Genomic DNA, 21,142 nt, shown 5'->3' on the forward strand with positions numbered 1-21,142 from the left:
CTCGTATCCTTCGACTTCCTCTTAAGCGTTCCACCGTAGCGTTGAATGCTGATGTAAGCAAATTTCAAATAGTACGCAATCGATGTATTCTCCACTTACATATTCGTCGTGTTATACGTAATATATATTCGTCGTTGTACATAGTACGTGTCACACTCTACATAAAATGTGATCAAAACGGCGCGAAACGTGCCAAAATCACCCCGAACTTGTCCAAGATGTCCTGGGAAAGATCTCAGAAGCGTATCGTGGATGGTCCCAGGATGTCTTGTGCTGGGCATGACGTATTTGCAATTGTAATTGCAAATAAAAACCAGAGAACGATACAACGTATAAAAATATATACACAATTTACATTGAAACATTAAGTAGCATACAATGAGGTAGTAATGATCGGAACTTGCGCGTTTGATTTGTCCTTTTTTTACGATTTAGCAAGTAAGTAGAAGTAACGGCGGCACGAAGTGTGTTCAATTCTACTTTGCCTCTGCTTATTTGTTCCCGGGTGGATCTACGGTGTGAAATATAAAATATTGAAAAAGTATCGTGTTAAACGCAATATCAAGCGTTCAATCCATTTGCGTCATTAGCGCATATATACGCTCAATCTAGTCATTGTCACCAGAGTGTACACAGAAAAAAATTAATGTCAATTCAAAACTTATGTTTTCATACATGAGCAAGAATATATAATCTTATATGAATATAAAGCTTGCTCACACATAAAGAAATTTTATATAGTTCCACACTGAAAATATATTCATGTTATTTAAGAATAATTTTCATGAATTGAGAGAAAAAATATCAGATAAAAAGACTAATATCTTCGAACTAAGAATTGTAGCAGTTTGAAGATATCGTTTTATATTCAATATTTTTCCTCTCTTTGAAAATTATTTTTGAATAACAAGAACATGTTATTTTTGTCAGAACTATATAGAATTTCTTCATGTAAGAGCAAGTTTCATCTTCATATAAGGTCATATATTTTCGTTTATACGTGAAAATATGAGTCTTGAATTGATAATAATTTTTTGTCCGCGTATACATGCGCTCGTAGACCACTTTCACGGTGATCTATCAGCACAGTGGGCAATGAAATATTTAATTCTCTACACTTTTTGATGTATTTGTACCTGAATTTAATAATTAATAAATTTAATCAAGGAAATTATCGGGTTATGTGATAAGGCCATATCGTTCACATTTCTGTATGATGCAAATGGGTTGATGGAGAGTAATGTTCTGTTCTTACACGGTGGTGTTGGGAAATTGAACACCGGATATCTCGGGGCGAACGGCTCGTTGGCGCCGTGCACGTAATTGGACTCGTCGTGATCCTTGATGCTGTCCGTTCTCTGCATACATTCTTCGTACGACGGCGGTGCTAGATGGATAATAAAACAATGAGTTCACGATCACAGATCAGATCTTCTCACAACAAGCCCTATCCAGATAATATTTCGATTTTTTTTCATCTCAACGTGAGTAAAAATATTTCGGACTGGTTCCAATTAGCTGAGAATTTTAAATCATCGTGCGAATTCATTTTTATGGTTCGACGTGAAATTTCCAAGCAGAGTTGTCGGTGACGCATTATTGAAGGGAAGGGAAGAAATGTAACTCACGCATGTTCCACTGGTTGGAAGTGCCAGGTTGATCCGAATAGGTGAAACCTATCGCCTGAGGGCCCGGATAAGGCGGTGCGTAATCCGGAGATGCTGGCATCGGCATTGGTGGTGGTGGGTCGTCGTATGGCATTACAGGAGCCGTAGGTTGAGGTATGTCTTGTTGATAAGACGCGGCGGAGATTGTCGAGCGCAGTGGAATTGTCCCGATCAAAATCGGATAAGTCCCGGTGACGCTGCAGTGCCTGTTGGGGAAACGATCGAACGATTGTGATTTTGTGAATCAACAATACAATAGAATAATTTTCTTTCGCGTACGCCCATGAAGGAACGCGAAAATAAATACTTACATGCCCAAGAGATGAACTGTGACGCGTACGTTGTACTTCTGATTTATTATGCCGCAGTGCTCGAGTTGGGACGGCGGTATCGGCGGAACTTGCAGTTGCGATACAATGTCGGATTCAACACCGAACGGTCCCATGGTCTGCTTTCCTTTTACGATCTCCTTAAACGTCTTCGTCAAGTGGTACGGCGACTTTGCGTGCAATTCTAGAGACTTCGTGGATAGAAATCCCCCCCAAAAAGGAAAGGAAAAGATCGTGATTACTGTGTCGGTGAAAATGAGGTCGGTAGGTTGGGTTACGTATAGTCTATAAACTACAGCTAATGTTCTATAGACGCGATGTTATGTTTGCTCGGTGATGTATTACGGTGACACTAACCCGTTCTATTTTAACGCAAATTCGCGACACATCAACGCTGCTCCTGTTTTCGAGACTAACTATTGTCTCTATCGATTGTCCCGGCACGAAGCCTGTCGTCGGTAATCTGAAGCGCACCTTAATCGAGCCCTGGTTGAAGCAGAGGCAACAGAAACTTCGATACACTTCGTCGTCCACGCCGATCTAATACATTAGAAACACATTATTTGGCATTCAACAACCATGTCAACAGCGACCGTTTCGTAGTTTGATATTTTACAGTCCGACGGGACGCTCGATGTCGTCGTAGAGCGTGATGTCGAGGTGAAGGAAACGAATAAGCGGATCCGGGATTTTCTTCGCACATCGATCGAAGTTGATTTACTCACACATTGTCCGCTGTGAGCGTTCAAATCGTACGACGAGACGACGGTGAATGCGGCTTTACACTCGTGATCGAACCTCCATGGCCTGTCGATGACAGCCTTCGTCGTGTATCTGATGTGGCCGTTTCTGTGTTCAAAACTGCATGGTATATTACGAGGCAGTAAGGCATTGAAGGAATATCTGCTTAATCCCTCCGGCAATCGCACCTCTCCGCCTGAAATATAAAATACGTTTCGTTTATATACTTTGTAATCGATTGAGGACGCCTCGATGCGCTAATCTGCGAGTGGCTAGTTTCCGCAAACAGCTGATCGAGCGATTATAATTAATCATCTTTGTCGTAATGTTGCTGCACAGGTGTTATTATGTAAACGTTTCTTCTTACGTCGCACAGATTTAACCTGGTGAACGTTACCTCCTACATCTCCCACTAGGAAATAAGTCAGGCTGAAGTACTGCTCACGCCCTCGGAAATGGTCAGTCCGGGTTTCAGAACGTCCACGGGCATTTTTCGAAGATCTCCTTCTCTCCCAGTGTACATTAGCTTCCCCTTTGATCGTCAGTTTCAGTGCTATCATGAGAAATATCATCTTAATTTGCGTTGCCCACATTTTATCAAGACATCGTTAGAAATATCGTTGATTTCAAATACATATTCAGATATCATTAACATTATCATGTAACGACGGTGGAAATTATCTTTAATTATATATATTCTTTTATTTTCTTATATATTTCCCCGTCTCAAATAAAAGACAGAAAGATACTAATGAATTTTAAAGAGGTTTGGGAATATCTAGAGAAAATGTTGAAAAATCCTAAACTCTCTTTTCACAAAAGATCTTGGAATACATATTATACATGTTCATCTTGAAGATTTCGATGAGAATATGAAGAAAAAAATCGATGAATTGTGTTTGGAAAATGTGTGAGCACAATGCGCGAGATACATAGTTAAAGTCATGCGCAACAAGGTTGCTTTATAATGCACTTTATACGAAGTTCAATGTCGCTTGATACGTATCAACGGATTCGCAGTCACGTACAAATATGCGTTACATAACTGGTTACGGATACGTAAAAATAGTTGCGGAAACCATGAGGCCGCCGAGTCTCGTGCCGGGATATTCCGGTTTTAGCGGTAATTTGATGGATCTCGCCGTAATTAAAATCACCTTCTGATAAATTTATTTTTAGCTTGTTTACGAATCTTTCACTACACATGGTTTATGGAATAAAACATGAAACGTTTAATTATACACATTCTGATATTCGAAATATTATTGTGTGAGTGCGAATTACTTTACGAAGAAATCGTCACGTACTTGTCGATAACAGGGAAGGGGGGAGGGGGGCATAAGGGGAAGAGAATGGATGTTGTTCAAACAAACATGACAATACAGTTAGATAAAGTTATGAGTCAATTATTGAAGGGCATCTGAGAGTGAGACGATCGAATAATCGGTCGTTTAAATGGTACCATAAAGTTTTGTGTCTGATAATCGATGTAAGTGCAAATCGATACTTCGTGTTACATTAATGTACGGTTTACACATTAGACGATGTTCAGAATGCATTTCTTTTATCAGTTTACGAGTTCACAAGTTATTCGAAATATATTGCAAAATAGAGTGACCTGGTATTTATGTTAGAAATACCATTGCAGAGATAGAAAGCATTTGGTATCGTGTCGCACATGTGCTCCTGGTATACGCTATTTACTAGATGACGTCATACTGAGTGTTTTACAGGAGCGTTTTCTGGCTGGTAGGCGCCCCGTTGTGCAATAACTGGCAATCAGCGGAAGGAAATTTTGCGTTTGATATTTCATTTCCTCAGTATAAAGATAAAAAAAGTTTACTGATAATTTAGTGTAATTTGACATGAGTAATGAAATATAATTTTTAATGCACATCTACGTTGCTACGGTATTGTATAGAATTATTTGGAAGAATCGTGTGCTTTAGAGATTGTGGAGACATTTAGGAAAATTTAGAAAAATTACTTAGACACTTAGAGGAAAACTTAGAAAAATTATTTAGACCAATAATTTTGAAACTATTGGAAGAAATACCAATACATTGTGTATTGAATTAATTTAAACGTTATATCTAGAAGCAAAAACGATTTTTATTGCTAATTGACTTTTTCACTCGTTGACCCAATTATATTGTGATTAACGTTTCAGAGTAGTTTCAGAGTAGATAGTAGTTGTAGCGTAAAATGAATTTTTTTTTAATTCGTTGAAACTTGCATTATATATAGATTTAAATGTGACCTGATTATTGGCGCAATTAGAAATAGATTGGCCGTACGGAAGAAACTGACCCAGGTAATAAAGCAACGTAATATAAATATATATATATATATATTTGATTATTTAGATAGTGAAATAAATGTACAAGAACGTAATTTTTTGCTTGATAAATGCTAAATTTATGAGTGGCCCTCTTGATGCGCCACTGGAAATATTGCACTTTGCGATACAACCACATACTTAATTAGATTTTGTCTTTTTTCTTTTTTATAAGACTACAGTATTTGAGACTTTCAAACTCATCATTTTATTACTCATACACCTTCTTTCTTTTTCTCCTCCCTGATCGAGCCATTATTCCAATTTTGCCCATTCGCAGTCCCGAAATTTGACTGGCGTTGGTTCACGACGTGTGCGCGATAATCCGGATCTCTTCACGTTTCGAATTCCCCCACAGCTAGAACCCGCTCGACCACTTCTCACAGCACTGTTTTGACACTGTCGCACGCACTTTTACGCACGCACACGTGCCGGTTTCTGCGACGGAGCGCGCTCGTTGGCGCCCGACGTCGCTCCGACGCGACGCCTGCTATGCGATCGCTCGATACTGGCTCGATCGCGGAACTGATGCGTGAAGTGACACGTGCACGACTCTATTTACCTCGGATTGTCTTCTCCCTGGCCAAGTCGATGATGACATTGCCGGTGATAAGTTCCCCGGGTGCGAAGGTGGCACCTGGCCGGTCGAACTCGATGCGAAAAGTCCTCAACGACGGCATCTCTCCTCAGCGATGCACCGAGATGTCGCTTATCGAGTGAGATCGAGGCGGATGGGGTAGGAGATGCGGAAGTAACCGAGGCTAACAGACGTCTCTACTCGACGTCGACACCGCGTGTTCTGACCGATTGCGTTAGCAGACCGATGCGCGGACGAGCGTTGAAACGTGGGCGGACTCTCTTATCGACACCCCACTGTAAACGTCATTAGGATACGCGTGCCACTCTCCTACTTTTATATATGCAGTTATATATTCGATAGCAGTCGTGATCTTTTCCTTGCCGGTCTTCCTTGCTAGACCAAGGACACGTTGCTGGGGAATTGCAGCGCGTGAAAGTACGAGTAGTATATCTCCCTGTGTTGGGTCAGTCAAACAAGTTCGGCTCGATCGTTGAATTAAATTCCGGTCAAATTGGACTTTGTTGCATCCAGTAGAAGCCAATTCACTTATTCAATTGAATTATTCCAATTTCATTAATCAAGTGATCGTCGTCACTGCCTGTGATTCTTCGTCGAGATTCTGGTTTTGTTCGTATATTTTTATCGCACGGTTCCGTCGAAGAATTCTTTCTTTTTAATTTAGCGAGCTGTTTGATTATTTTGAGTTAATATTAGCGGGGCCAATTTTCGGAGCAATGTGTGTATCGTATTCCGATACGAATATCGAGAATCAATTAAAAAATAATTTGGAGAGGCATTCGATGTAACATAGATTATCCGATAGAAGCGAGTGTAGTTTGTATCTATTCCTTTTTTTTTCTAAAGAAAGGAGCTTGGATATAATTGGGTTAAAAATAAGCAAAAGTGAGACGTGTCACGTTCGGACGCTTGACGCTGTTCTGCAAAATCTTGATAAACAAACGCTGTTGATGTGGTACATAGTTTAGCACATGGACATGTTAGTACGGAAGTGTATATTTCGATTCTTATATACGTATATATTCAACGTATATATTCGATCTATAATTTCGAGCACGTGGTTGTAATGTGGGGCACTTCTGAGTCATTTAATAAGAGCAATCCCACGCGTTTGGTATTCCATTAGTTTTTATTAAAAGTCAAAAACGTGAATCACATAATTTAACGCGTAACAGACGTCATTTGTGACGTCTATTGTTACGAGATGTTATGATTGAACGTTGATACGTTGTTGTATTTCGAAGAAATAATTTGCTAGACGTGTTAATGCACGTGTGGAACTACATTGCATGCACGAGCATTTTATATGCTTATCATTTTATGCGGTTATCATGTTACACGGTGACTTGAATATTGAGAAACACAATCAAAAGGAAATATTATCAGAACTGGCCGAGCCAGTCGGGACAACGTTAAACATTATGACAATTGTTTTTACTTGGCTCCTTAATTTTTACTTTATTTAGGGAGAATTCTTCTTTCCTTAATTAAAAAAAAATTGAAATCAGAGAAGTAACTTAATCACTTATATATAACACGACACTTTTTCGATCAAGTTCATAAGCAAAATAAAAGATAAGAAACGGAGAAGAATATTATCAACTGGCGAGAATCGCAAAAGATTGCGATAATACTAGACTTTATTCGAAAATGTTTAAATAGGCTGTTTTATTTATAAAAATAGGCAACGCATATCACTGTAAACAAAAAGATTGGATGATTCGATATACGTTTTATATTTTTCGTATTCGCTCCCATTGGGAATGCATTATTGCTGTGAGTGAAATGTATTTTCCGGCTGCACTGGGTTGAGAATGCATTACTTGCGAGAGTGAAATATTTTCGCCATCCACCAGACGTACTAATGATGAATCGATGTTGCTCGGAAACGCGTCGCGTGTCGCGCGGCCTTACGTGGGTTCGTTAAGTCGACAAGCATACAAGAAAGTTGTTACTCAATCTCAAGCAATCACATTAAGATAGCCGAGGTAATCGGTGCGATAATTTGTCGGATTATCATTTCTACAACGATTGATTAACCCGAAGAATCGCCAATTACAATTTTCAAATTTGTTATCCATCAAAAACCGAAAAATTGATAATTCTCCTCTATATTAACAAAATAGAACGGAAGTTGCTTGAATGACAACAATTTGAAATGGTTGTAAAGAAGGAACAGGAGAATTTTCTTTTTTGTTTTTTTGTTTTAGTAACAAACTGTGTTTCTTTATTTTCCATGTTGGCAATTTTAGCGGCCAAATTAATCATTAAATATGTCAAAATTTGATAAAAGTTACGTACTTTGTATACAATGTACATGAATCATGTCCTGAATCATATTGCTTAGGCAGTAATCTTTCGTATCGATAAGCACTCTGATATTGAAGTGACTTTGCACGCATTCGCTATCTAGCGGAGTTCGATATTACTAGCTTCTCATGGAACTCGTACGATATTCGCGAGAAACACGATCAGAAGGAAATATTATCAGAACTGGCCGAGCCAGTCGGGACAACGTTAAACATTATGACAATTGTTTTTACTTGGCTCCTTAATTTTTACTTTATTTAGGAAGAATTCTTCTTTCCTTAATTTAAAAAAAATTGAAATCAGAGAAGTAACTTAATTACTTATATATAACACGACACTTTTTCGATCAAGTTCATAAGCAAAATAAAAGATAAGGAACGGAGAAGACTAAGGAAACGAATTTATGCAGAATTCAGTAATTTATCGATATTGTTTCAAGCATGCGAGAAGATAATTTCACCATAGCAGTTTTCGTTTTTACTGGTGCAGAATGAATAGCTGGTTTGTCATGCTTTAAGTTCACACGCACCAATCGATAACGCCACCGATAAGAAAATATGAGTCAGTCTGCGCTTGTTTCTCTTGCGAATATTAAGCATTTAAAAGCACTTAAAATGTCTTCATTATATCGTTCTATATCGACATTTAAAAGCACTTAAAATGTCTTCATTATATCGTTCTATATCGACGCTGGCTAAGGCCTTGTTATCTGTGTTTTTCTAAGGCAAGAAGAGAGCAGACGCGTCGAACAAGGTAGTCGTTCGTGAACATTCAGTTAGTTCTATTTTACATTATTGTTAATAAAAATCAAGAAAAATTAAAAACGCACGTTGCACGACTTTACGCAAGATCACTGAATCAATCAAAATTTTTTTATTATCAAGATTACTAAATAAAAAATTGAAAAGTATAATGATTCGTTAATTAGATAGGTAATAGGAATAGATAAGTAATTTAATATAATTTATGGGTTTTATAAAAATTTACTTGGACATGTTTAGAGGAAAAGTACCAAAACTGACTATGTATGATAAATCGACATACCTATATAAGTTGTAAAGTATGAAACCTTGTCGAACAATGCATGAATTTCGTTTACTGTGTGCAGTAATTGAAGCTGAAGTGTATAGTTTCTGTTTGTAACGCGTTCGGTTGTGTTATTAATGTGTTTGATTTTTCGTTGTGTTAAAGTTTTTTGGAGCTATCTTCTTGTGAAAATTAAAATAATAAATTAGCGGTAAGTAATTTATTTGACAATGCTATTTCATAGTGTAAGTTTTGAATTTCTTTAGTCACTTTTATATCGCTTTGAATCTTGTGCCAGTCTCGGTGACACAACCATGTAAAAAGAAAACAATGTTCGCAATTATTTATTACTGCTCTTTCAACCGACATACATCTGAACTTTGCTGTGAAACTTCATTTCATAGAATACAGTTGAAGCTACTGGTGACTGATTTTCCCTTGCTTTCCTTATTTGTTTGTTGCTAATTTGCATTCTTGCATATAAATTTTAATTTTATACTAACAGAGCTTTAGAACTCAAAAACAAAATGGCACATCGGTTTTGATGCCTTTCTTTACGTACAAGCTGAAAGTTTAGTCTGTCCTTTATCGTGTTCTTCAGTTACAAAATGATTAAATAGTGTGGGAGTATCGAGGTAAATTTTAAGTGTAGCAAAAGTCAAATATAATTATATATCTATCATATTTTTGGTATTATAACATTGCGCGCTATTAGCTGTCCGAGGCATTGAGTTTCTGAACACATAGCAATTTTCATTTTACCGATACTTGTTGTAACTGAGGAGTTTATTGCTTGAGTGGTATACGAATGAGTCGGTACCGTTTCATGGCATTCTCATTGTAAATATCTGCTATCTGGCGGTACCTGGCATCACTAGCTTCACATTCACTCGGATGATATCCGAGACTGAAAGGGCGATTTTTTTTTTTATTTCTTTTTTCAAGTTCACTACTCGTTCCAAACAAATACATTATAGAGATTATCATTGTATCAGACTGGCCAAAACGCAGACCAGTAATTTCAAAGAACATCTCTCGATGGTTTTCAAAAGCAGTCAGTCAGTTAACACATCCCAAAAATGCAATATTACTTGCTCTCTATATCTGGCACAAATATTTCATTTGAAACGCGTGAAATAACAAGAGGAAATTTCGAAATACTCCGCAAGCACACAATTATTTTTCCTTACTGTTTTTTTCTCACTTTTCGAACAGTGTAATTTGATGATGACGGCTTTAAGAATGTGATGTTTTCACTTCCGTTTACAGAGATACAACTAAATCAATAAACTCAATTCGCAACATTGCTGGGGGTCTCGGCATGATTCTTGGTAAAAACCTACGTATTTACGTAGAGAACGATGTTAATCGATGAACTTGAGTTAGAGACCGACGAGAGAATCAGATTTCTGCGCAGCGGGAGTCCACGTCTGCCTCACTAGAGTGCCTTACTGATGATTCAAGGCCAAGTTATGCACTACTAGAGGCAAATATTAGGTTCGGTAACACATAGCCGTATATACTGAGCGTCTACCTGTTGGACGTTGTTGGACTGAAGCTCGAACCGTAAGTTCGCAGTGTTTCCGTGGGCTTTCTTGGCGCAAGTACAAACGTAATCTCGTTCGATAGATTGACCCCGTGCTATCGGCAAGGGATCTTTCAAGGCTAGCAGAAGAGCTAGAGTTAGTTACTAACTCGAAGACAGTGTGGCTTATTAGACTATAGCCTCATTAAGCTTTTCATTTCGACGAGCACGGCAAATAAGCGATTAATTTATTACGCTACGTAAATTGCGAAATTGATCTCTCCTGTGCAATTTTCAAAGATGCGCTTTTCTGCAAAATAGTCTCAGAGAGAGGTCGGAAATAGATATCTCAAATCCGTCCCGGGCGGTTATTAACTCAGCACCGTAACTTTTAATATTGAAACTCGCAAAATTATTATGCAACGGACAAACAATTGCGAAAAACTTTTTTCATCCAAATGTTCAGTTATAATTTCAACGTGAGAAGAGAGTCGTTATACGCGCAATAAATAACATTCTTCATGTTGAATTCACCGTAATATGAGAGATTTTCGCTTCTCTGGTCCGCGGAATTATTATGATTGTTATTATGTATTACGTAGCAGGTAAACCGAGGTTGTCGAAGGAACACGTGCGGGGAGAACACGACGAGAGTACCCAGGCCTAGGCCGAAGCGGGAGGGGTGGTTTTGCGGCGGTCGGAAAGCGGGCGCGAGGGTGGCTCGCCACCCCTCAGTAGCGTGCCGGCCATCGCCGAGGTGGCACCTCGAGCTTCTCTCGACGCTTCGTTCTCCTGACGGCGCAAAAATTCGGCTGGGCCCAACAACGAGGGTGTTCTCCGGCTGAGGGTGGCTTTCGTACTTGTTCGGCGCGATGCGAGGCCTCGCGTTTCGCGAGCTGCGGCCGTTTCAGGGAGCTCGACGGCTACGTCGTACGGCTCGGCGCGGCTAGACAACGTGACGACATTCTTCGCGACGACGATCAACAGGTTAATCCCTAGCTGGCTAACTGGAGCATTGTTTCGACCGATAATCCTCGCGTATGTCGTCGTATCCTTCGTTTACTCACAATCTCGCCTACACGTATGTCGCGTCGTCACTTATCATCACCTCCGATGTTGCACGCTCGGTAGACTCTCTCTGTGAAACGTCCTTCGTACGTTGCTGTGTGTTATCTGGAAAATCGCTCTTTCGATTTAGCGATTTTTTTCTTTTTTTTTTCACGACCCCTCGTGGCGATAATATTGTACTTTTCTTTTTAACGTTATACACCTTGTGGTAATTTTATTGCGTTGAATAATTGGCGGAAATTCAGCCGAAGCGGAAAATGTATTTATAATCGCTCGCCTTCGGCAAATTTCAGTTATCTTTTTCGGGTGGGCGTCGTTGTTTCTCGAGGACGAGCCTGCCGTTACTTTATCGTGCGAGGTCACACACTCGAGGAGCTTGTTTTGGGTCGAATAGCAGACTCGGTGAGGCAATAATTCAAAGTGCTTCGAGCTTTTTCAATTTTATTCGGATCGATAGACGCGTTTCGCAAGCGCCTGATCGTGAACTTGACATAGGTGCGTTTTAACCCTGCGGTTATAGGTCACGCGTTATAACGCAATCGCGTTGTATTCTCGTTACCGTAATGAATTGATCAAAAATCGATCGAGCGTGCTATACAATTTCTTGTCCAGTCAGTTTTTAGTAAGGTAAACATGAATGAAAAAAAATCGGAATCAGGAGAACGCGAAACGATCCCTCCCTTTTTGAGTGGCGCGAATACGCAAATTTTTCCGATCGAATTTTCCGCTTTCCCGCTTTATATTTTTTTATATTTCTTTTCGACGCACGTGAAAATATCTATATAATACCTACACACTTTTTCACGATTATATATATATATATATATAATCAGTCAGTGAAAGGTTGTAAAACTTGTTCTTTAATAAGTTCCGCAACGTATCTCTTATCCGATCGAAAAATGTATCTCTTGAAAATGATTAAAAAGCAAGTTCTCTTATTGGACGCGGGATGCGTTCGGAAACTTATACAAAAAAACGTTACAACTTTTCCGCGAATAACCGTATTCCACCGTAACAGGAACACATTCATTTAAATCGATTGAAACATTCGCCCGGATGGAGTCAGAATTCGCTTTAAGCTCGAGTGAAACGTTTACTCTCGTGATTCTGAGTGGCACACGGGAAAAGAAGATTAACTGCAGCAGCTAGATTAGTTGTAACATATAGACACGTAAAACTTTATCAACGTACAAGGAGAAAACAAATTTTGCTGCGACAACAAATTGTTTGTTAACGTAGCGATAGCAAGAAGATTTGTTAACAATATTAACTGCTATCCGCTGGATCTACGGACAGCGAAATAATTTGTTTATGCCGACTAAATTCCATCGCTGTCGCGACGACGTTTCGCTACAACGGCAAAATTATCATTCCCGTGTGTCACGAATCTTCTTCATAGCTAATGTCTTTCGGTATAATATCTTCACTGTCGCTTAGAGTGAAAAAAATCACCTCGTGAGATTCCGCTCCGGGAAATTCCGAGAGTAGGAATATATTAATCGTAGCGTTTGAACAACTCGATTGCGCACCTTCCAGCCCAAAATTTCACGCAGACGCGACTTCTCGTCGGCACCGCGGTTGGCGCGCGAGAAGCCGCAGCGTATCCGGAAGTCAAGCGCACTCGTCCATCCCGTAGATCCTCGTCGGAGGGCGAAATCGAAGCCGGACCCGCTGAAATGAGAACGGCCGCAGCTGCCGGTCACAGGGGCGATTTACGGTAGCCTCGCAGCCCCGGACGATCGCTTCCGCGACAATGACAAAGCCGCAGGGCGGCCGATAAACCCGAGCTGGGACACCGTGCGGGGAAGATAACGCGATCCGGCAGGAAGGTAAATTCATCCGAGAGGTCCGGAGATGGCGACCAGCAGTCCCGGACAATCGATCCACCTCAAGTCCCCGCGGAGTCCGCGGCAGCTGCCGGCGCTGCCTCGTCTGCAGCAGACGCCGATCCCCGAGCAGAGGAGCCCGACTCGCGGCCAGTCGTTGGCCAAGTCACCTGGTACCCCGCGGGTCTTCGAGTTCCCCTCGGAGTTCTACCCGGAGACGCCCAATACGAGCTTCGACTTCGACGAGTTCGGGCGCGCCGGCGAGCTCGAGCAGCAGCGCGGACCCAGGAGTCCCAGTTACTACGCTCGCGCGAGCCCGCGCAGCCCGAAGACGCCGAACAGCGAGATGCTGCACTCGCCGGGCCGCAAGTCGCCCGTCTTCCAGTTCTGCGACCCGCGCAAGAATCTCAAGCAGACCGCGAGCTACCCGGCGTCGTCGGCGACCTCGTCGATGGCCGACCGCGCTAGGTCGGCCAGCTCCTCCGTGTACGGGCAAAGGAGCCCGAAGCACTTCGACCGACGGCGGAACTCGTGCTTCGGCCTGGCGAGTCTCAAGAGTCCCATGTCGCCGACGATAGTGACGTCGAGCTCCGACGCTACCAGTCCTCAGCTGGATCGCGGTTTGGAGCTGGATCAGAAGAGCGTTTGCCGGGAGATCGGCGGTTACAAGAGCAACGTCAACGTTGCCGGCAAGGCGACTTCTCTCGAGGGTTCCTTCGGCATGCAGGAGAAGATCGAGGGGATCGGCGATCGCTCGAAGAGCGCGAAGATGGGCGGATACTTCAACAAGAGCCAGGGATGCTTGGACGAAGCTGGCCGAGGTAATCGTAAGGGCTCGGACGGCTGCTCGAAACGTGGCAGGGCCGACAAGAACATGTCCAGGAGGTCGACCAGCGATCTGACGGATATGGGAGACGCTGAGACTGAGATTACTCTGCTATCCAGCCCCAGGAGAAGAGGTTCCATGAAGGGCGGCCTCGGTGAGTAGCTCTTTCCTTTTCTCCCCGTCTGTACGATTTCATCTCTCCCCTTCGTGCGCTACCCTCTTTCATCAGCTGAAATGTGGCTACAACGGCGATGCGATTGGGCAATAAACGACGGCCGATGAGAGCCGCGAATTGTTTGCTCTCTTGACGAGGGTTAGCCCGAAACTCGGGAGTGTTATACTTCGCCACTGCGACACGGTCTGGATTAGACGTATCGTATCCGACGTACGAAATATGTAGAGGAGAAGCACCAAAACCGACGTGCCATTTTGCTTCTGGACTTCGACCGACTACTTACTTGTCTATTACTTTGTTGAAGGTGTAAAAATAAAATTTATTTCCATTCAAACCAGCAACACTTCTCGCTTGAAATATAGTCTTAGGAAAATTGTTACATGCTTGCTACATTGTTACATTAGTTATTCTTGCAAATAACTAATTTTGAAGAGACTTGAGAATTGAGGGGAAAAGTGATCGGAAGGCAGCGTAACGAAAAATCAAACGACGTTAATAACACAACCGAACGCGCTTGCAAACGGAAACTACCACTTCAGCTCCGACTGCTGTACATAGTAGATGAATTCAGTCCGACGGAGTTCAATACTTTACAAAAACATGGGTATGTCGGTTTGCCATATCTATGTTGGTTTTGGTAGCTTTTCCTCTGCGTCCGAGGGAACTTGATAATTTTACAACTTGATATCCGTATTTTTTGATATCGAGGTCCTTTCGCTTATTAACGACTTTCGCTTCTCCTTTCCCAACTTCATTGGATTAATTTAATCGCTTCATTTCGCTCATCACATCGCGCGTTCGATGAAAGAATCGTTTTTGCCAGTGATCGTATCTCCTCTATGGTTCAGATTTATACCTACGTGCGACGTCGTCGAGCACGTACACTGCGGTAATGTCGCGGATAAATGTGATTTCAATATTAATGGAATGCAAATTGTCCTCGTGCTTTAATACCGAGAGTAAACATAAAGGGTGTATTTTTCCACGGCGCGTGACGATCGGGGAGGATTCTTTGTTACAGCGGGCGCGTCGATTTCGATGGAAACGAGAATTACGACGGCGCGCGGCACGTGAATAACCCGGCCACGTGTACACGCGTCGTCGATAATTGGCCTCCACGGAAGAGCGAAATTTCGGATTTCACCGTTGAAATTCACCGCCTGCGAGTCATTTGCTCTTTTAATTCGAACCGGAGACTCTCCCTTGATGAAAGCCCATAACATGGGTTAATATCGCCGTAATGTGGGCTTAGTAATTTAGGCTCCAGTATATACTTTTACACAACGGACGCGCATACATGTACATACATGTACATACGAAGTCTGATAATTGTTTTCGACGTAAAGCTGCGGTATGATTAAATCGACGTCGTGCGAAAACGACGGACTCGGATAGGTCCATCCCTTTTAGTTTCCGTCACACTTGACTTTTCCTTAGTCCTCGACTCTCCCTCGCTCTTTCCTGTGCCTTCCCCAAATAACACGGTAAATTCTTCAAGTATTTCAGAAGTTTTTTTTCTTGCCCGAATTGTAAGTCTTCAGAAATTCGCAGAATACTATAAGAATGATTTGTGCAGTTACATACACCGTGATTGGGACTCCTGAGAATATCTTGAAGTATTCTTGTTGAATTATTTCATACCAATAGATGTGTATATTTTATGAATTCAAAGGGAATGCTGTTTAAGGGCAAAGAGGAGAATTACGAAGTACTTAGTGAATACCAACTAAAAGTAACGCTGCATTAATATTATATTTCTGGAAAATAAGAAATTATAAATAATAATTGATAATTAAAAATTGATGTACTGTTAGTTCTTGTTTGGCGGGTCCTCTCCCGAATGAAATAAATAAAGGAAAACAGAAAAGCCTATAAAATTCGAGCGCATGATTGGTGGGAATAAATTTATACAGGAGGATAATATATTTGTTATCGCATACACTGATGAATTTGTTAGACTTCCAACAAATTTTATGCGATAATACAACGCCCTCAATAACATTGTCAAACATATTATCATCTCACATAAATTTATTCGCGCCATTCTGCGCTCGCTTTTTACAGGCCTTCCTATGTTTTCATTTCACCATAGATCTCGAGAGTCTAATACTACTTAATTTGAAATAATCAAAATAATTAAAATACGTTGAACTTTCAATCACGTAAAAGGAGAAAACGTGCAAAATTGCGTAAGAGAATCATATAGAGTTAAAAAGAGAATTATATTGTATACCGTCATTTTCGCACGCAGGTTATAAAGTAGCGATTTGTAAAAATATATGAGCACAGTTCGATCATATTTTCGCAATTCAATGAAACACCAATGGTATCGTTTTTCTCTTTATTATATCCAGCTATCGTTCATTTGTAAAGAAAATTCCATTTATAATGCCGCACGCGTAAAACGCTGAAAGTAACGTAAGCATCCTCTGAACGCCGCCGCGGAAAGTAATTGTGACGAACAAAACACTCGTAATTCTTCGCGGATTCTCAAACCATTCTCGAGGTACGGCATCGCGAGGAGAATTCGTTGTGACGAACTTTCGAGGAATATTCCGAGACGAATTTGATCGTGATTAATTCTTCAAGAATTCTCCGGATATTCATTTTCCGTAGGTGTTCTTTAAAATGAATCCTTCATAAACTACTGTCCACCACCGTGCTCTCCGGGTGTGTTATTTTTTTCCCCCCACTTTTCCGCTAAAGTCCCCACGCTCAGGGTGCCCTTTTACCGCGTTTATCTATTTTTTTCGCCCTCTCCTCCCCTTATCTCGAATCCCGCGAGCTCCGAAGCGAGATGAAAGAGTTCGGGGTTTACCCCGCGGGACTTAATCCTCCGATCCTCTTCAATCATTGGCCGTTCGGCTTTCATTAGAACACGGCGGAAACGCGCTCGCGAATGCAGCACGTGCGAATTCGTGAATTGCACACGCCCCGCACACGTGTGCTCGCGTAGATATTGTTTAAATATCGACCGATCTCCCGGGCTCTTTGTGCGCGCGATACCGCGCTTTTGTCCCGGCTGGGACGCGAGGGAAATTAAATCTGGCTTAGACCGATCGGGAGACGACGACGTATCGCGATGAAATATTTCACGCTACCGGGATCCCCGGCCGCATTTCTCCCCAATGCCGTTTCAGCCGGGCGATGTTAATAAAAAAATTACACCCGGCGTGATCGGTACCGGTAAAGCGAAGCGCGCTGTTGGGAAACATTAATTTGGAAATCCGTCGTTACACGTCGTGAAAAGAGGCGCCGCTGCCGTATTCACCGTAATTGGGAATTTATTCGCCGGAGATTCGCGAGAGAGAGAGAGAGAGAGTCGCGTGCAGTATTAACGCGCGCGACACAACAGTGGCGATGATGGCCGATGAGCGCAAACGTTTCCTCCAACGTTACGCGCGCGACCGAAGACATATTCCCGCCCTCGTCTCTGTAACTGTGCACGCGCGGAGATTGCATCGCGCATCGCGATGCGGTTTACCCTTTGAACGCGACGTATCGCGCTGCGAATCCGTGGCAGGCATGGGTTTTCAGGCTCTCTCGCGTGCGCGCGATATTCCGTGTGTTACAGCCTACCTGGCGTCGAGACGCGGCTCCCGCGACAGTCAGTGCTCCAACATGTCCAACGTCAGCAACGAGGAAGTCGGCCCGTTGAATTTCAGCGGCCATCCGCGGGGACGGCAACGGAGGACCTCGAATTTCCTCGAGCTGCCGGGTGAGTGCGATTGTCTGTGCTTACCGTTCACCGTGTTTGTCGTTTCAACGTCGAGCGTTCTCCCTCGACAACGGGAACTCGTAAATTCGAGTGACGCCTACGATGAATAATAAATCTGTGGGGATCAAATGTTGAATTTCTTCACGGTGTGCGGCTTCGTGCTTAAGTGATCGTTGGTGTATCGTTAACACGCACATGGTACACACACATGTTGTATTGTACGATGTATGACGTAAAGTTGAGGTTAGGTTAGTTTAGGAATTATATATATATATGTATGTTAATGTTACATTATAAATTCACATGACGCTCTTTACATTACGCGTTGATGCTCTTACAGGATAACTTAACTTCCGAATATACATTTTGTTTGTTGTATTATCTCAACGTTACACTGTTGATATTTGGGACTCGGTTGCGCAATTTCTATCTTTAATCACGACCGTTACCGATGCGAAATCACAATACTGGACGTTAAGTAAAACGAAAGTTCACCTTGATCCCCCCGATCGGTGGTACGATCATAATTCCACGCGTAATTCAATGCTCGATGTAACATTGAGATTATACTGGAAGCTGCTGGAATGAAATATTTCGTAGCTCGCTAATTAGTTTCCTTGCACGTGGCGAATGGTTGCGTTAACATAACGCGATACGAAAGGTAAAGGTCTGCGGATCTTTCAACATCAAGTTCTTACCGTGTTGTCGTTGTTGTTGTTTTAGCCGAGTTACAGCTACTTTCGTATTCTTCCTCGATAATATCGTGTTTTCGCGCAACATTTCGTAGCGCGCTGCTCGCGCGAGAAGGAGACTTCCAGTGCGAGGAGCGCAATTATATTTATGCATATTCTCTTATACTTTATTTACGGGAAGATAACATTTCCGATGCTTATATCGTTAGACGCCATTCTTCACATTTCCCTCCCACAGTGGAGACATCCGCGCGTGTTTAGCAATCGTCGGGCCAACGCAACTTTTCACGAATCGCGTACATACGTTTGTTTCTCGGGATGGCAATTTCACCTGCCATACTTTTTCCGTGTATTCAAACCGCACCTTATCGAGAGCGCTGACGTAGGCAGTCGGTGTTTGGCCTGGTTCAAACTTTCAATGCATAGTTCGCTTGGGCTCGGGGCAAGGTCGGCGACGCAGTGAGATAAACACGTCCTGCGGGTTGCTGGTTTCGAATGCGCGAAGTTTGTCTTGCGATATCGAAACGAAAAGGAAAAAAAAAAACGAAAAATACTCGCGTCTATCTCGTTGAACCGCGGCGGAACAGCGGGCATACGAGTTTCGATTGCTCGAACTCTCTCGACGTTGGTGCCAAGGGAAACCCAGCCGAAAGTGAACTCTTCACCCTGCTATTTTCCGAATATCGCGGACAAATCGCGGAAAAATCTTCATTATCTATTGTGATTTATTATACGGAAAAAAGGAATCGGCTCTCCCACAGGTATAAACTAAAAATTCATATAATGCAACTGAAACTTACCTGGTTTTTAGCCATGGGAAATTCTTCTTTTCCGTGTACGTCTGTAGTCGAATTGGTCCCTGTAGTTAAAAACTACATCTGGTAATCGAATTTCAGTTGCATTAGATAGATTAGTTTTTAGCTGTAAGAGCTAATGCTTTTCCGTGGGCGCGAGGCAGTTTGGGAATCCGCGGTGATCTGAGATCGCGCGCATACTTTCTGTGGGATTTTGAATATCGGCTGCGTAGCGGCTGAATTGACTACATTCGATTCGAAGCGCACAATAGCTTCCGTATTTGAAATCCAAATATGTACGGCAATCTATAGCATCGATTATGATCTGATGTTTATATGACGCGTCGACCGGTGACATTGTTGCTGGTGTGTGTTTACCGACAATCGTAGCATACAAATAGCCCCAAGCGTGCGTACGAAGTGTGCAACCGATGAAATTGTAGCGATAAAACTCATAACGAGGTAAATTAAGCCGTAATAATATGTTCCGCCTTAATAGATATATCTTTTCACATATGTCTCAGTGATACATTTTGTTCGTTTCAATCATCCCAGGTAGAAGATTAAAACGGGGGCTGGAAAGGCCCTACATAATTTTTCCTCATTTCTATCTAGATTGTACAGAAATGTAATGTAATGTCCGTACAATTTCGAACCGGTTTTAATCCATCTAACTAATATAACTACAATGCAAATCTAAGTACGTTATTTTGCTAAAGCTTATCTTACACACTTTTGGCCGTTTCAGATCACGTTATTTAACATGATTGAATGTGTTGATATAACTTATAATTTAACACGATTAAACGTTTTAAATAACGTAACGTAAAATGATAAGAAACATATAAAAAGAGCTTCATTCAAATGTCATTTTTAGACGTTTATGCGTGTAAAAGTAACAGATAGTTTAGATTTGCAATGTAGGCCCTGACTGGCCACAGATTTTGCCATGGACATCCACATCAGTGCATATTTATGGCCTAGTTTTTTAGTGCATATTCACTGAAATTGTGTTCAAGATTTGCCTTTTTGTACCATATCTAGACCCGACGAAGGCAGCCCTTTAGGGCATGCCTATCCAGGGCTACACGACCAGACTTGCGGCACACTTCGATTAATTTTTACCCGGGATATTTTGTTCGATTTCGCTCGTTTGCCCGCAACCACTATGGAGGGATAATTACATCGTTATGGCTTTGGATGAGTTATATATATCGGATACTGTTTGCTGGAAATATAACGCTTTCGTCTGTTTACGAGTATGTAATCCGATGTATCGACTGATGTCCATTACTTATTTTCCAATGGCTGCTGACGAATTTGCCGTCAATATTGCAGAGCAAGCACACTACTGAACATTATTATTTATACTTCGTACAAATTCTGCGCGCGTTTATTGGCCTTCACGGCGGAAAGTTAATATCATTTAGCGTCGGATTTTTAATATCGCACTACCGTGTGACTTGGCAATTTTTGTCTCTACGTTAAGACGCAATACATTCGGGCTTT

General features: G+C 41.8%; 2 protein-coding genes across 6 annotated transcripts in view; one reads left to right on the top strand and one right to left on the bottom strand.

Annotated features, from left to right (window-relative positions):
• Positions 1 to 102: 102 nt before the first annotated feature.
• Positions 103 to 5,863, bottom strand: LOC106746306 (arrestin domain-containing protein 2-like). The gene is made up of 8 exons (XM_014622792.1): positions 5,638 to 5,863; positions 3,135 to 3,290; positions 2,722 to 2,933; positions 2,354 to 2,536; positions 1,979 to 2,187; positions 1,629 to 1,873; positions 1,256 to 1,387; positions 103 to 511 (listed from the first exon to the last, which is right to left on the bottom strand). The coding sequence occupies exons 1-8, from the start codon at positions 5,753 to 5,755 to the stop codon at positions 492 to 494; spliced, it is 1,275 nt and encodes a 424-aa protein (XP_014478278.1). The 5' UTR covers positions 5,756 to 5,863; the 3' UTR covers positions 103 to 491.
• A 5,323-nt stretch (positions 5,864 to 11,186) lies between these two features.
• The window catches only part of LOC106746322, a 63,643-nt gene continuing 53,687 nt past the window's right edge, over positions 11,187 to 21,142 (top strand). For 4 of the 5 annotated variants that reach the window (XM_014622826.1, XM_014622824.1, XM_014622828.1 and 1 more), the window contains exons 1-3: positions 11,187 to 11,521; positions 13,139 to 14,408; positions 18,004 to 18,147. In XM_014622826.1, coding sequence (XP_014478312.1) covers positions 13,457 to 14,408; positions 18,004 to 18,147 — 1,096 coding nt within the window. In that variant the 5' untranslated portion in view covers positions 11,187 to 11,521; positions 13,139 to 13,456. Of the gene's footprint in view, positions 11,522 to 11,934; positions 12,005 to 13,138; positions 14,409 to 18,003; positions 18,148 to 21,142 lie in introns of those variants that run through there. The other variant, XM_014622825.1, reaches the window with a different exon arrangement.

Source organism: Dinoponera quadriceps, unplaced genomic scaffold (assembly GCF_001313825.1).
Source record: "Dinoponera quadriceps isolate SergipeBrazil2010 unplaced genomic scaffold, ASM131382v1 scaffold566, whole genome shotgun sequence".
NCBI classification, from domain to species: domain Eukaryota; kingdom Metazoa; phylum Arthropoda; class Insecta; order Hymenoptera; family Formicidae; genus Dinoponera; species Dinoponera quadriceps.

Coding starts and splice junctions, on each gene's coding strand:
- LOC106746306 (XM_014622792.1), bottom strand. CDS start 5,755: ATGCCGTCGTTGAGGACTTTTCGCATCGAGTTCGACCGGCCAGGTGCC. Junction 3,291..5,637: donor CAGGGAGAAGACAATCCGAG/GTAAATAGAGTC, acceptor TTCTCATGATAG/CACTGAAACTGACGATCAAA. Junction 1,388..1,628: donor TTCCAACCAGTGGAACATGC/GTGAGTTACATT, acceptor TTATCCATCTAG/CACCGCCGTCGTACGAAGAA.